Source organism: Scyliorhinus canicula, chromosome 2, assembly GCF_902713615.1.
Source record: "Scyliorhinus canicula chromosome 2, sScyCan1.1, whole genome shotgun sequence".
NCBI classification, from domain to species: Eukaryota; Metazoa; Chordata; class Chondrichthyes; order Carcharhiniformes; family Scyliorhinidae; genus Scyliorhinus; species Scyliorhinus canicula.
In genome coordinates, this window is record NC_052147.1 from 8,596,797 (window position 1) to 8,612,402 (window position 15,606).

The window sequence follows — 15,606 nt, forward strand, 5'->3', positions numbered from 1 at the left end:
GCTGACCTTTTATACAGTGATTAACAAGATACCCCTTAGTGGGAGAGCTCATACTCCAGAAGGAGCACAGGAAAGACAAGCATTCTCGCCCTGTAGGTGCCATGCAGGATATTGCAGTATCCCTGCTTGCCTCCTGCCCACCTGCTTTCTAAAACATGTCACTCCCAAACCGCACCCTCCCGCCTGATTCCCCAACTCCGCTTTCTCTGGGATCCATGGGTCTTCTGTGACCTGCTTGCAGTCCTGGCGGTGCCACTAATGGGCTTGTTGCACTGCCGTGAGTGATGGCGTTGCCAACAGCTCCTGAGTGTGGAACTTCCTCCCCAGTGAGGGGTGGTACTCTCACTCTGCCCAAATTTAGTACGCCCACAGCATCCCACCTGACTGCAGGCTAGGCTGGCGTGAAGCGATACAGCTCCATGTTGACTTTGCTTATGGTAGCGGCAGCTATCCATCTGCCCCCACTCCCTCCCCACTCTGTAATATCCTACCTTTGGTTATAGTTCCCTTTGCAGATCTGTCTGCCTCATTCTTTCACCCTAGCGACGTCCTTGGGCAACTGAGCTGAAGATGGAATATTTACAGTGCATTTATACACAGTGCCAAACATAGCCCTTGTCTCACGCGATAGTCCATTTGGGATAATATCAACAACGGTCATGTTGACATGATTGCCCTGGCTTATTAAAAACCTTTGCTGCTGCCCCAGCTCAGTGCAGCACTCAGGCTGAACGGCTTGATATCAGGCTCCACAGTACATTTATCAATTTGACATTGAAACCTGCACCTTTCAAAAAATGTGGTTGAAGAGAAAGTACGATTTTAAGTGCATTATTCCAGTGATTTGGGGTGTATGCTTTTGATGTACACAAATTAAACGAGCAGCAGTTTCCTTTAGTCAATCTTTGTCTTCCATGATTATTCTGTTCTCAGAATATTAGGAAAATAGAAAAGCAATAGTAATAGGAGACTCAATGGTTAGGGGAATGTATATGAGATTCTGTGGTCGCGAAAGAGACTCCCGGAAGGTATGTTGCCTCCCGGGTGCCAGGGCCAGCGATGTCTCAGATCGAGTCTACAGGATTCTTAAAGGGGAGGGTGAGTAACCAGAAGTGGGCACCAACGACATAGCTAAGAAAAGAGATGAGGATCTAAAAAGTGATTTTAGGGAGTTAGGTTGGAAGCTAAAGAGCAGGATAAGCAGAGTAGTGATCTCAGGATTGCTACCGGTGCCACGTGCAAGTGAGGCAAGGAACAGAGAGTGAGTGCAGCTGAACACATGGCTACAGGGCTGGTGCAGAAGAGAAGGCTTCAGATATTAGGATATCTTCTGGGGAAGGTGGGACCAGTACATGAAGGGCGGATTGCACCTAAACTGGAGGGGCACCAATATCCTGGGTGGGAGGCTTGCTAGAGCTCTTCGAGAGGGATTAAACTAGTTTGGCAGGGGGATGGGAACCAGGGACGGGATTCTCCCGCACGGCGCGATGGCCCGACGCCGGCTCGAAGAGCGGCGCGAACCGCTCCGGCGTCAGATCACTCGGACGTTGCGGAATCCTCCGCACATCCGGGGGCTAAGCTGGTGTCGGAGAAGTTGGTGCCACGCCAACCGGCGCCGAAGGGCCTGTGTGAGTTGGCGCATGTGCAGAATCGCCGGCGTGTTCTGGCGCATGCGCAGACCGGCGTTGTGTTTCCTGAGCATGCGCAGGGTCATTCTTCTCGGCGCAGGCCATGGCGCAGCCCTACAGAGGCCGGCATGGAGGAAAAGAGTGCCCCCACGGCACAGGCCCGCCCGCAGATCGGTGGGCCCCGATCACAGGCCAGGTCACAGTGGGGTCCCCCCGTGCCCCTCCCCCCCGCTAGCCAGCCGACAAGCCAGGTCTCACCGTGATGGACCGTGTCCATTTCACACCAGCGAGACGAGCTGAAAACGGGCAGTGCTCAGCCCATCGGGGCCCAGAGAATTGCCGAGGGGGCCGCTGCCAACGGCTCCCGACCGGCGTGGCGCGATCCCCGCCCGAAAACCGGCGCCGGAGGATTTGGCAGCAGGAGCGGTGGGGCGGGATTCACGCCGCACCCCCGGCGATTCTCCAACCCGACGGGGGGCCGGAGAATCCCTGCCCAGACTATGGATCAGAGGATAGGGTAGCTGTTGAACAGGCAGAAATAGCATGCAGCAAGTCTGTGAGGAAGGATAGACAGTTGATAGGGCAAAGTTGCACTCAGTGGAATGGGTTAAAGTGTGTCTGTTTCAATGCAAAGAGTCTCAGGAATAAGGGAGATGAACGTAGAGCTTGGATCAGTACTTGGAACTACGATGTTGTGGCCATTACGGAAACATGGATTTCACAGGGGTAGGAATGGTTGTTAGATGTTTCGGGGTTTAGATGTTTTCAGAAGAATAGGGAGGGAGGTAAAAGAGGAGAGGGTGTGGCACTTTTAATTAGGGATATCACCACAGCTGCAGAAAAGGAGGTAGTTGAGGAGGTTTGTCTACTGAGACAGTATGGGTGGAAGTCAGAAACAAGAAAAGAGCAGTCACTTTATTGGGAGTTTTGTATAGCAATAGCAGCAGAGAGATAGAGGGACAGATTGGGCGGCAGATCTTGAAAAAGTGCAGAAGTAATAGAGTTGTTGTCATGGGCGACTTCAACTTCCCTCATATTGACTGGAACCTCCTTCGTGCAAATGGTTTGGATGGAGCAGATTTTGTCAGATGTGTACAGGAAGGATTCCTGACTCAATATGTAGATAGGCCGACTTGGGTGGAGGCCATGTTGGACTTGGTGCTCGGCAACGATTCAGGCCAGGTGTCAGATGTCTCGGTGGGAGAGCATTTCGGTGATAGTGACCACAACTCCTTGACCTTTACCATAGTCATGGAGAGGGATAGGAACACACAGTATGGGAAGGTATTTAATTGGGGGAGCGGAAATTATACTGCCATTAGACAGGAGCTGAGGAGCATAAAGTGGGAACAATTGTTCTTGGGGAAATGCACAACAGTAATGTGGGGATTGTTTAAGGAGCACTTGCTGCGAGTGCTGAATAGTTTTATGCCACTGAGACGAGGAAGGAATGGTAAGGTGAAGGAGCCTTGGATGACAAGAGATGTGGAGCTTCTAGTCAAGAGGAAGAAGGAAGCTTACAGAAGGTTGAGGAAGCAAGGATCTGACTCGGCTCTAGAGGGTTACAAGGTGGCCAGGAAGGAACTCAAAAATGGACTGAGGAGAGCTAGAAGGGGGCATGAAAAAGTCCTGGTGGGAAGGATTAGGGAAAACCCCAAAGCGTTCTACACTTATGTGAGAAATAAGAGGATGATCAGAATGAGAGTAGGGCCGATCAGGGCTAGTGGAGGGAACTTGTGCCTAAGTCTGAGGAGATGGGGGAGGCCCTAAATGAATACTTGGCGACAGTATTCACGAGAGAGAGGGACCTTGTTGCTCATGAGAATAGTGTGAACCAGGTTAATAGACTCAAACAGGTTGACATTAAGAAGGAGGGTGTGCTGGAAATTTTGAAAAGCATCAGGATAGATAAGTCCCCTGGGCCTGACGGGATATACCCAAGGTTACTACGGGAAGCGAGGGAGGAGATTGCTGCGCCGTTGACGATGATCTTTGTGTCCTCACTCCACTGGAGTTGTACCGGATGATTGGAGAGAGGCGAATGTTGTTCCCCTGTTCAAGAAAAGGAATAGGGAAATCCCTGGGAATTACAGACCCATCAGTCTTACGTCTGTGGTGAGCAAAATATTGGAAAGGACTCTGAGAGATAGGATTTATGATTATTTAGAAAAACATAGTTTGATTAAAGATAGTCAGCGAGGCTTTGTGACTCACAAGCCTCATTGAATTCTTTCGAGGATGTGACGAGACACATTGATGAAGGTCAGGCAGTGGATGTAGTGTATATGGATTTCAGTAAGGCATTTGATAAGGTTCCCCATGGTAGGCTCATTCAGAAAGTTAGGGGGTATGGTGACAGGGAAATTTGGCTGTCTGGATGCAGAATCGGCTGGCCAAAAGAAGACAGCGAGTGGTAGTGGATGGAAAGTATTCCGCCTGGAGGTCGGTGACCAGTGGTGTCCCGCAAGGATCTGTTCTGGGACCTCTGCTCTTTGTGGTTTTTATAAATGACTTGGATGAGGACATGGAAGGGTGGACTAGTAAGTTTGCCGATGACACGAAGGTTGGAGGAGTTGTAGATAGTGTTGAGGGTTGTTGCAGGTTACAACAGGACATTGACAGGATGCAGAGTTGGGCTGAGAAGTGGCAGGTGGAGTTCAACACAGATAAATGTGAAGTGATTCATTTTGGAAGGTCGAATTTCAATGCTGAATACATGGTTAAATGCAGAATTCTTGGAAGTGTGGAGTAACAGAGGGATCTTGGGGTTCACGTACATAGATCCCTCAAAGTTGCCACCCAGGTTGATAGGGTTGTTCAGAAGGTGTATGGTGCGTTGGCTTTCATTAACAGGGAGATTGAGTTTAAGAACCGCAAGGTTTTGCTGCAGCTTTATAAAACCCTAGTTAGACCACACTTGGAATATTGGGCGAAATTCTCCCAAAACGGGAGAAATCGTAAAACTGCCGTAAAACCCGGGCGGGTTTTACGGCAGCGCGCCCCTTCCCAACAGGGGACCGATTCTGGTCCCCCGTCGGGGCTAGCAGCCCGACGTCGGAGGCTCCGACAAGTCGGGCTTAACGAAAATCGTTAAGCCCGCTTGCCGGAGTTAGCGCCGGCTGACGCGTCATATGACGTCAGCCGCGCATGCGCCGGTGGGAAGACTCCACCCGCGCATGCGCGGGTGACGTCATCGCGTTTTTGCGCGAAACCCGCGCATGCGCGGGCCGGGTTGCCCCTCAGCCGCTCCGTGTATTGATACTGCGGGGCGGCGGAAGGACAAATAGTGCGCGGGCATCGGGCCCGCTGCCCGCGATCGGTGCCCACCGATCGCGGGCCCATGGCACCCTTGGCACGGCCGTGGTACTGCCGTGCCAATCGGTGCCATGGTTATTTTTTGCGAGTTTGTCACGACGTTTTTACGAACGGCAGGACCAGGTGTGTTTGCCGTTCGTAAAAAGGTCGTAAAGGGCTGGGACTTCGGCCCTTCTAACAGCTGAGAATCGCTGCCGGCCGTAAAAAAACGGCGGCAGCGATTCTTGTCGGGATTTCGGCGGGGGTGGGGGAGAATAGCGGGAGGGCCCTCCCGCTATTCTCCCACCCGTCGTGGGGGGGGGGAGAATTTCGCCCATTGTGTCCAGTTCTGGTCGCCTCATTACAGAAAGGATGTGGATGCTTTGGAGAGAGTACAGAGGAGATTTACCAGGATACTGCCTGGACTGGAGGGCATGTCTTATGAAGAAAGATTGAGAGAGCTCGGGCTTTTCTCACTGGAGCGAATAAGGCAGAGAGGTGACTTGATAGAGGTGTACAAGGTGATGCGAGGCATGGATAGAGTGGATAGCCAGAGACTGTTCCCCAGGGTGGAAATAGCTGTCACGAGGGGACACAATTTTAAGGTGATGTAGGAAGGTATAGGGGAGATGTCAGAGGTAGGTTCTTTACACTGAGAGTGATGGGTGTGTGGAATGCACTGTCAGCAGAGGTGGTGGAGTCAGAGTCATTAGGGACATTTAAGCAACTCTTAGACAGGCACATGGACAGCAGTAAATTGAAGGGGTGTAGGTTAGGTTGATCTTAGATGAGGATAAATGGTCGGCACAACATCGTGGGCTGAAGGGCCTGTAACGTGCTGTACTGTTCTATGTTATATGAATATGTTTGTTATCTTCCCATTATACTTAAATGTCCATGTGTATGATCCCCGTGGAGATCAAGAACCAAAATTACCAAATGACCCCAAATGAAGAAACCCAAGAACAAGACTTCACTTTTTGTAACTTTTACATTAACAGTTAAACCAAAATAAACAGAAATTAACAGGCAGATTATTTTCTGCAGAAACTATGAATTACACCTGCCAATAAAACAAAATAAGGTCTCACTGACTTACTAACCCCCTTATCACACATGGCACTGCATGCCATAGTGGCACAGTGGTTAGCATTGCTGCCTCATAGCACTGGGTACCTGGGTTCAATTCCAATCTTGGGCAACTGTATGGAGTTTGCACTTTCTACCCGTGTCTGCGTAGATTTCCTCCTGGGGCTCCCGTTTACTCCTAAATTCCAAAGATGTGCAGGATAGGTAGAATGGCCATGATAAAATTGCCCCTCAGTGTCCAGGGATGTACAGATTAGGTGGGGTTATGGGGATAGGGTGGGGAAATGGGCCTAGATAGGGTGCTGTTCATTTTCCCGTGTCTGCATGGGTCTCACCCCCACAAACCCAAAGATGTGCAGGGTAGGTAGATTGGCCATGGTTAAATTGCCCCATAATTGGAAACGTATTGGGTACTTTAATGGCCAAATGACCTCCTTCTGCACTGTAGAGATTCTAAGAAACCACAAAGTCCTTTTTAACTATGTTTTTCTCAGGTAGAATTCAACTCCTTTACTTCCATTTGGTCACCAAGTTGCCGACAAACCAGTTTTACTCCACCTGTGTTGCACAGATACGGTCGTCACCAAAAGGCACGCTTCTGCAAATCTTCCTTAGCTTGGCTCACAATGGTCCTGATGGCATAGATTCCCCAGAGATTCAATAATAGCCTGGTATACTGCATGGCTGACTCTGGTAAAATGGCTGAAACAGTGGCAGTAACTTTATTTCTCTGTCCCTGCTGCCAAACCCAGGGCGGGATTCTCCGACCGCCCACCGGGTCGGAGAATCGCCCGGGGCCGGCGTCAACCCCGCCCCGCCATGTCCTGAATTCTCCGCCACCAGAGATTCGGCGGGGGCGGGAATTGCGCCGCACCGGTCAGCCGGCCTCCCGCGGCGATTCTCCGGCCCGCGATGGGCTGAAGTCCCGCCGCTGTCAAGCCTCTCCCGCCGGCAGGATTGGCGGCGCGAGCGGGCGCCGGGGTTCTGGGGGGGGGGGCGGCGCGGGGCGATCTGACCCAGGGGGCTGCCCCCATGGTGGCCTGGCCCGCGATCGGGGCCCACCAATCGGTGGGTGGGCCTGTGCCGTGGGGGCATTCTTTTTCTTCCGCCTTCGCCATGGTCTTCAACATGGCGGAGGCGAAGAGACCCCCTCCCCTGCGCATGCACCAGGATGACATCAGCAGCCGCTGACGCTCCGGCGTATGCGCGGACTTACGCCGGCCGGTGAAGTCCTTGTGGCCCCGGCTGACGTGGCGCCAAAAGCCGTTCACGCCAGCCTGCAGAACCTCCCGCGCTGGCCTAGCCCCTCAATGTGAGGGCTTGGCCCCTAAAGGTGCAGAGACTTCGCACCTTTGGGGCGGCCCGACGCCGGAGTGGTTTATGCCACTCCAACACGCTGGGACCCCCCGCCCCGTCGGGTAAGGGAGAATCCCAGCCCCAGTCTTCAGGTTTTTATTTCCAGCTGCCACACAATTCCCCAACAAACTGACCACCTGAAGCTTTGATTTCTCTTTCAGTCAGTCTGTCTCAAAAAATACTGGCTTTGAAAGCAAAGTTATTGCAGACAATAACTTGTACACAATTATGCCCTTTGTCTTAAAAACAGCAGATTTCATGATGACAGAAAGACATGACCTTAGTTAAAGTCTCACTTGAAGAATCTCACATGACAATGACAATGCAGCTCCATCTAATTTAATCTGAAGAAAAATGGGGTAACTTGAATTGAGAAAACTGCAGAGGTATCAATTTAGGGATATGCTGAAAAAGACTTTCATCTAATTGAAGGATTGACGCAGATTGGAAACCTACTTAAATATGTGAGATAGGTTTATTTTTAGGATTGACCCACATCAAATTAGGTCACATTTTAAAACTAAATCTGGTCTGAAATCAATGATGACCTAAATTCCTCCTTTTGTTTTAGTTGCTGAGTGTAGTCAGAAAAACTGAAAGATGACAAAACACAAACATGACTTTGAAATAAGGTCACAAACTCAAGAATACTGTAGTTTGAAATCCTTCAGTAAAGCAGTTAAAAAGGAAACCAACAACCTCCATTGCATTTGCACAGGCATGAACAAGTCTTTTACATTTTTCCAAATAAAACTTAAAGAAAACTGGGAGGGAAATTTGCTACGACTCTTCGGGGGGGGGGTTTAAACTAATTTGTCAGGGGGCTGGGAAAACGAGCTGTAGTCCAGATGCCAGTGTTGAGAGTAGTGAGGTACTGAGGAGGGTATCAAGGTCGCAGGAGTGTACCGGCAGACAGAAAGGTGGGTTGAAGTGTGTCTACTTCAATGCAAGGAGCATCCGGAATAAGGTAGGTGAACTTGGAGCGTGGATTGGTACTTGGGACTACGATGTTGTGGCCATTACGGAGACATGGTTAGAACAGGGACAGGAATAGTTGTTGAAAGTTCCGGGGTATAGATGTTTCAGTAAGAGTAGGGAAGGTGGTAAAAGAGGTGGAGGAGTAGCATTGTTAATCAAGGATAGTTTAACGGCTGCAGAAAGGCAGTTCGAGGTGGATCTGCCTACTGAGGTAATATGGGCCGAAGTTAGAAATAGGAAAGGAGCGGTCACATTGTTAGGAGTGTTCTATTGGCCCCCAAATAGTAATAGAGATGTGGAGGAAGAAATTGCAAAACAGATTATGGATAGGTGTGGAGGTCTCAGGGTAGTTGTCATGGGTCACTTTAACTTTCCAAATATTGATTGGAACCTCTATCGGTCAAACAGTTCGGATGGGGCAGTTTTTGTACAGTGTGTGCAGGAGGGTTTCCTGACACAATATGTGGATAGGCTGACAAGAGGGGGGGCCACATTGGATTTGGTACTGGGTAATGAACCGGGCCAAGTGTTAGATTTGTTTGTGGGAGAGCACTTTGGAGATAGTGACCACAATTCGGTGTCTTTCACTATTGCAATGGAGAGGGATAGGGCCATACGGCAGGGAAAGGTTTATTATTGGGGGAGGGGTAATTATGATGCGATTAGGCAAGAATTAGGGAGCATAAGATGGGAACAGAAACTGTCTGGGAAAGGCACAAATGAAAAGTGGAGCTTGTTCAAGGAACAAATACTGTGTGTCCTTGATAGTTATGTCCCTGTCAGGCAGGAAGGAAATGGCCGTGTGAGGGAACCATGGTTCACAAAAGAGGTTGAATGTCTTGTCAAGAGGAAAAAGGAAGAGTATGTAAGGATGAGAAAACAAGGTTCAGTTGGGTCGCTTGAGGGTTACAAGGTAGCAAGGAATGAGCTAAAAAACAGGGCTTAGGAGAGCTAGGAAGCGGCATGAAAAGTCCTTGGTGAGTCGGATCAAGGAAAACTCCAAGGCGTTTTACTCTTGTGTGAGAAATAAACGAATGACCAGGGTGAGGGTAGGGCCAGTCAAGGACAGTAGTGAGAACTTCTGCATGGAGTCAGAAGAAATAGGAGAGGCATTGAATGAATACTTTTCTTCAGTGTTCACCAAGGAGAGTAGCCATGTTTTTGAGGATGAGAGGCAGGCGGGTAGGCTGGAGGAGGTCGATGCTCTGAGGAAGGATGTATTAGCAATTTTGAAAAACTGAGGGTCGACAAGTCCTCTGGGCCAGATGGGATATATCCAAGGATTCTTTGGGAGGCAAGGGATGAGATTACAGAGCCATTGGCTTTGATCTTTGGGTCCTCATTGTCCACGGGGATAGTGCCAGAGGACTGGAGAGTGACAAATATTGTTCCTCTGTGCAAGAAAGGGAATAGGAATGACCCTGGTAATTATAGGCCAATTAGTCTTACTTCGGTGGTCGGTAAGTTAATGGAAAAGGTCCTGAAGGATAGGATTTATGAGCATTTGGCAAGATGCAGCTTAATCCGGGATAGTCAACACGGATTCGTGAAGGGTAAGTCTTTCCTCACAAATTTGATTGAATTCTTTGAGGAGGTAACTAAATGTGTAGATGAAGGTAGAGCAGTTGATGTCGTATACATGGATTTTAGTCAGGCGTTTGATAATGTTCCCCATGGTCAGCTCATGAAGAAAGTAAGGAGGTGTGGGATAGAGGGAAATGTGGCCAATTGGATAAATAACTGGCTATCACATAGCAGACAGAGGATGGTGGTGAATGGAAAATTTTCAGACTGGAGACCAGTTACCAGCGATGTACCACAGGGATCAGTGCTGGGTCCTCTGCTATTCGTGATTTTTATCAATGACTTGGAGGAGGGGGCTGAAGGGTGGGTCAGTAAATTTGCTGATGATACCAAGATTGGTGGAGTAGTAGATGAGGTGGAGGGCTGTTGTAGGCTGCAAAGAGACATTGATAGGATGCAGAGCTGGGCCAAAAAATGGCAGATGGAGTTGAACCATTTTGGTCGAAAAATTTTTAATGCGGATTACAGGGTCAACATCAGGGTAGTGAGGAATGTAGAGGAACAGAGAGATCTTGGGGTTCATGTCCACAGATACAGCAGTCCAGGCAAAAACAGAAAAACAACTGCTTTTTTGCTCACCTGTCCCACCTGCTGTCTTAGAGATGTAGAAAACAGCAGCTGTTACTTCATGGCAAGCCAAAACCACATCACAAGGCTTTAAACCCTTTATATTCTTTCTGCAACGCTTCTATTCACTTTCAAAGGGAAGAAAATAACTTCCGGACAGCCAGGTGTCTGGATTGTTTCTTTTCATTTCCCTTCACGCTTGAATGCATCTCAAGTACCCTGCTTTGAGCCTAAGCATATAGCTTATAAGCATATAGCTATGATTGACAGCTCCTGACCACAGCAACTGCAGTTAAGTGCTTTCTGCTAAGAAAAGGGGAAATAAAACCATTAACCCCTGGAAGCTGTTGGGAGTCTCTGGTGGGGAGGTCTGATGGGAGTCTCTGGTGCTGGGGGAGAGGTCTGATGAGGGTCTCTGGTAGGAGAGGTCTGATGGGGGTCTTTGGAAGGGAGGTCTCATAGGGGAATTGTAGGGGATGGGTCAGTTCATTCTCATGTGGGGGGGGTGACCCAGCAGTTCCCGTGGTGGAAGGGGGAGGATGCCCTGACTTGTCAGTGGGGGGGGGGGTGCAAAATGTGCATTGTGGGGTGGCTGGGGAATAGGGGACCAGCGGCCAGACCTCGCAATCAGGCCATCCGTTCAGAATGATGGCCCAGTAACGTCATTTGGAACAAGATCCCTTGCACTCCCCACCATGCATAAATTTGCAAGGCAAAGGAGAGGGAATCACTCTGGGCACCACTCCTAGCACAAACCAGAAGCGATTAGGTTTCGGCAGTAGAACATAGTTTCCCCAGACAAAGAATCCAGCCTTATAGATCTTTTTTTCGGATTAAATAGGTAACTGTGCCTCGGCCTAAATACCAAAGTCCTTTATTTCTATTTTTTTCCTGTTGACTTTGTAATGGTTATGCTTTGTCCAGTGAAAAATGTTTTACTTAACTCAGCAGCACTACACATATTCTGTTTTCACGTAATGCTGGATTGACCTTGCTCCTGGTGAAATGGAAATGTTGTAAATTCTTTATTTTTTCCGACATACAATTCAACATTTTTATTTGAAGCAAAATAGAAAGCTTTTAATTAAACTGCTTTATTTGAACCCAAAGCAAAATAGCCAAAATAAGCACTGGAAAGTCCTGGCAAACCACTTAATCGTGATATTCGCTCACGAGCGGCGGTAGGAATTAAACTGAGGTACGATCTGGGGAAACAGGAAGAGAAGGAAACTGATACTGGGTGCCACAATAAAATTAAGCTTTTGCCACAGTCTGTGATGATGGCAAGTAAGGTACCAAAATAACTTGTTTATCCAGGCAACAAAGTTTTTTTTTGGTTACAAAGCTTGATTTCCGATAGTATAAATGTGTTGGTTGGTCTTTAGAAAAAGAACATACATTTCAAACCTGGGACATCTGCCTCAACAATCAAAATGTAAAGTAGATTATAGCGTATTGGCAAAAACACTTTAACCAAATCATATTCATGCGAATAAAACTGGATTCCATTTACCAGCTTTTTAAAAATTCTGATGTGTTTTCTTTCTTCCCCGTTTCTTTGCTGCATCTACTGACAAAGTAACTTCCTGTCCCTTCTAGATGGTATCTGTAGATAATGTGGCTTACATCTTTCTGAGGTCTAACATTTCCTCAGAAAACAGCACTTAGTCATAGTTCAAACACCCTTATAAACCACAGTTTATTAGCCAGAGTTATCTTTGCAATATGAATCAACTATTTAATGCAGTAATGACCAAATGAACAAGTTAAGCAATCTAAGAATCTATGTTTTTTTTGACAAAATATTCTTCACTTGTTATTCTCTGCAGCTGAAGAACTGCAAACCAGAAGCCAACTGAGGAAAATCACATGGTGAATTCCTTTGTAAGAGAACTGGCCTTGCACCAAGAACATGCCTTTCTTACTTTTTCTGTGGCCTGGAATTACACCCTAGAGTGACCAGTAGTCCTTAACCCCACAATTAATGATCCCTAAGTTGTATTTGTCTGAAAAGCCTTTATTCAAGTCTATGAAATGGTATTGGAATGTGGCATTCTGTTCTAATATCTCTTGTATAGGCATGGCTTGGTGCTGTATTTAACTTGTTCAGATTTCTCTTTTTATATCTGGATGAATAGTTAGAAAAGGAAGGACTTACGACACATCATCAAGGACTTGGAGCGAACGTAATGAATCCACTTGCTGTGAGCTGACGTTAATTTGTTGCCATTCTGTCAATGCCCAAAGATCATCAATGATACTACTTGGTCTTCAGACCAGAATTTGGTCCCTACTTCCGATGGCTAGAGACTGGAACTGAGTGCTGTGAGCATCTGTAAAAATATGACACCAGTGGGTACACAGTATAATCTGGTACAAGACGTTACGAGGGGACAAGTGCCAACATTCCTCTTTTATTTGACCTGGAAATCCTGTTGTCACTTAATTCTCAGCACTCATTTCTGCAACATGGTGCTGCCCTAACTGGGGCCTTTGACTTGAGCTAAGGAGAATCAAATTAGTTGCTGATCTTGCAGTCAACAGAGGTGGTGTTTTTCTTGGTGGATTTGAAGGAAATGTATCATAATTGCAGGGATTTCTTCACAATTAGTGTGAACACTAAAGAATTGGGAAAAACGAACATACAAGTTAGGAGCAGGAGTCGGTAACTCAGCCCCTCGAGTCTGCTCTGCCATTCAATAATATCATGGCTGACCTGATTGTAACTTCAACTCCACATTCCTGCCAACCCATCGATAACCTTTCACCTCCTTGCTTTTCAAGAATCTATCTGCCTTAAAAATATTCAAAGACTCTGGGGTGAATTCTCGACTGGCGGGATTCTCCGTTCTGCCGGCAGCGCGCCCCTGCCCATGGGTTTCCCGGCTGTGTGGAGTGGCTCAATGGGAAATTCTATTGGCCGGCCGCTGGAACAGAGACTCCCGCTGTCAGTGATAGCTCGCTGCTAACAAATACTCGGATTTGGAGGAGGAAAATTCCACTACTTCTACTGCTGTTTGAGGAAGAGAGTTCCAGAGACTCTCAAACCTCAGAGAGAAAAAGTTTCTCCTCAACTCTGTCTTTCATAAGCAGCCCCTTATTTTCAACAGTGACCCCTGGGTGTAAGTCTCTGACACGCCTTGATACAGATGACTCCAGGGATTAGACTTTTCTCTGAATCAGTGGCAGCAGTTCTAAAGCAATCAGATATATCTTTGATCTGGAGTTCAAACAGGAGGTTTTGAAGGGCATTAGAGAGTGGTAGGGGCAGAGAATGAACTAATGTTTTAAGCAAGGAAGGAAACTGTCTTTGCTCAGCAAAGCTCTCCTGAAGGAATTCCACCAGCTGTTCCGTTGACCACTGGGCCAACAATCCCAGTCCCTGAGCCTCCGCCATGTTTCCCTGTGCTGCAGACTCCACTCCCTTCTTTGCCCAATAATCTCTCCTTTTCAGACCACTTCTGGTCCATGAATCCATAAACTGGTGGGGGATTCTTCATCTGTACCTCACCAGTCTCCTATTTTACCAATCAAATCCCCCATAAGTTGGGGAAAAAGGTTCCAATGGTCCACCACGAGCTGGAGCTACCAAATAAGCGACCACTCACTCCATGGCCGCCACCGGAACGAAGGAAGGAAACTGAACAAATTAAATATGTCCCATTGAAATTGGGGTGCTAAACCCTGACGCATCCCTTTGAGACGCCGGCCCGACGATTGGTGGGCACCGATCGCGGGCCAGTCCCCTCCCGAGCACGGTCGTGGTGCTCACTCCCCTCTCCGCCCCCCACAAGCCACAAACCAGGTATTGGCGCCATGTTCACGCCAGCAGCGACCAGGTGTGGTTGCCGCCGGCGTTAACCGGTCGGGAACGGCAGGCCGCTCGGCCCATCCGAGTCGGAGAATCGCGGGCCGCCGTGAAAAACGACGGCCCGCGATTCTCCGAGCGGCGGTCGCAAAATGCGACACGCCATTTTGGAGTGGGTGGGAGAATCGCGGGGGGTGCCAGAGCGGCCCTCCCGCGATTCTCCCACCCGCCGTGGGAGCGGAGAATTCCGCCCACAGAGTGTTAATGCGCAATGTCTTATGAAATCTAAAACATTCAATTATTCTTTTGTGCTGCAAAAATAGTTTAGATATGAGATTAACTTTGTTGGTTTGATAACATCCAATATGGAAGGACCACAGAATGTCTTGAACTTTATTTCATGAACCAATTTCATGACATTGTATGGTTCCAAATCCAGAAAAAGAAAGGGAACGTAAATCTCCGCACCAGAGACCTTGTACTCCCTGGCCGACACGTTTTTAAAATTTAAAACAATTTCATCTTCGTTTGGCATTCCGAGGAGGAAGAATGATTTTACTGCCATGAACCATGGCGGAGGTCCTCTGATTGCTTCTCCAGCATGTTCTGTTATGAAAAAAGTTCTGATTTTGTGCTAATTTTAAAATTGTGTTTCAATTTTAAACACTTATGTGGTTCTGATTTTAAATCTTTGTTTCTTTTTAACTCCAGAATGAACGAGCATATTCCTTTTGTGGGACAATAGAGTACATGGCTCCAGAAATTGTTCAAGGAGGAGATGCAGGACATGATAAGGTATATGCCCATTGCCAAAGTTTGCATTCTATCACAAATGATTTGTCGGAATCTGTAGTGAGTGGGGGTACTCATTATACTCATTGAGTCATACTCTTCAGTACTTACTGTAAGCCTGTGCTTGAGTAGGATTTCTTCACATTCAAGGCATTGTAAATCTCGTGACTACTGCCTAGAAGGACAAGGGTAGCAGATAAACGGGAATACCACCCACCTGCAGATCTCTCTCTCTCCCTCTACCCCCCCCCCCCCCCCCCCCCCCCCCCACCGCCTCCAGTCACACACTATCCTAGAATCATAGAATCCCTACAGTGCAGAAGGAGGCCATTCGGCCTATTGAGTCTGCGCCGTCCCTTTGAACGAGCACTCTACCCTTGCCCACTGTCCCCATAACCCTAGAACCTAACCCGCACATCCCTAGGCACTAAGGTGCAATTTACCATGGCCAATCCACCTAACCTGCACATCCCTAGGCACTAAGGTGCAATTTACCATGCCCAATCCACC

The 15,606-nt window shown here is 48.1% G+C and overlaps 1 protein-coding gene across 3 annotated transcripts in view; it reads left to right on the forward strand.

Annotated features, from left to right (window-relative positions):
• The window catches only part of rps6ka5 (ribosomal protein S6 kinase, polypeptide 5), a 264,579-nt gene that overhangs the window by 166,018 nt on the left and 82,955 nt on the right, over positions 1–15,606 (forward strand). For all 3 annotated transcript variants that reach the window (XM_038773338.1, XM_038773347.1, XM_038773355.1), the window contains exon 6: positions 15,016–15,099. In XM_038773338.1, coding sequence (XP_038629266.1) covers positions 15,016–15,099 — 84 coding nt within the window. The remainder of the gene's footprint in view (positions 1–15,015; positions 15,100–15,606) is intronic.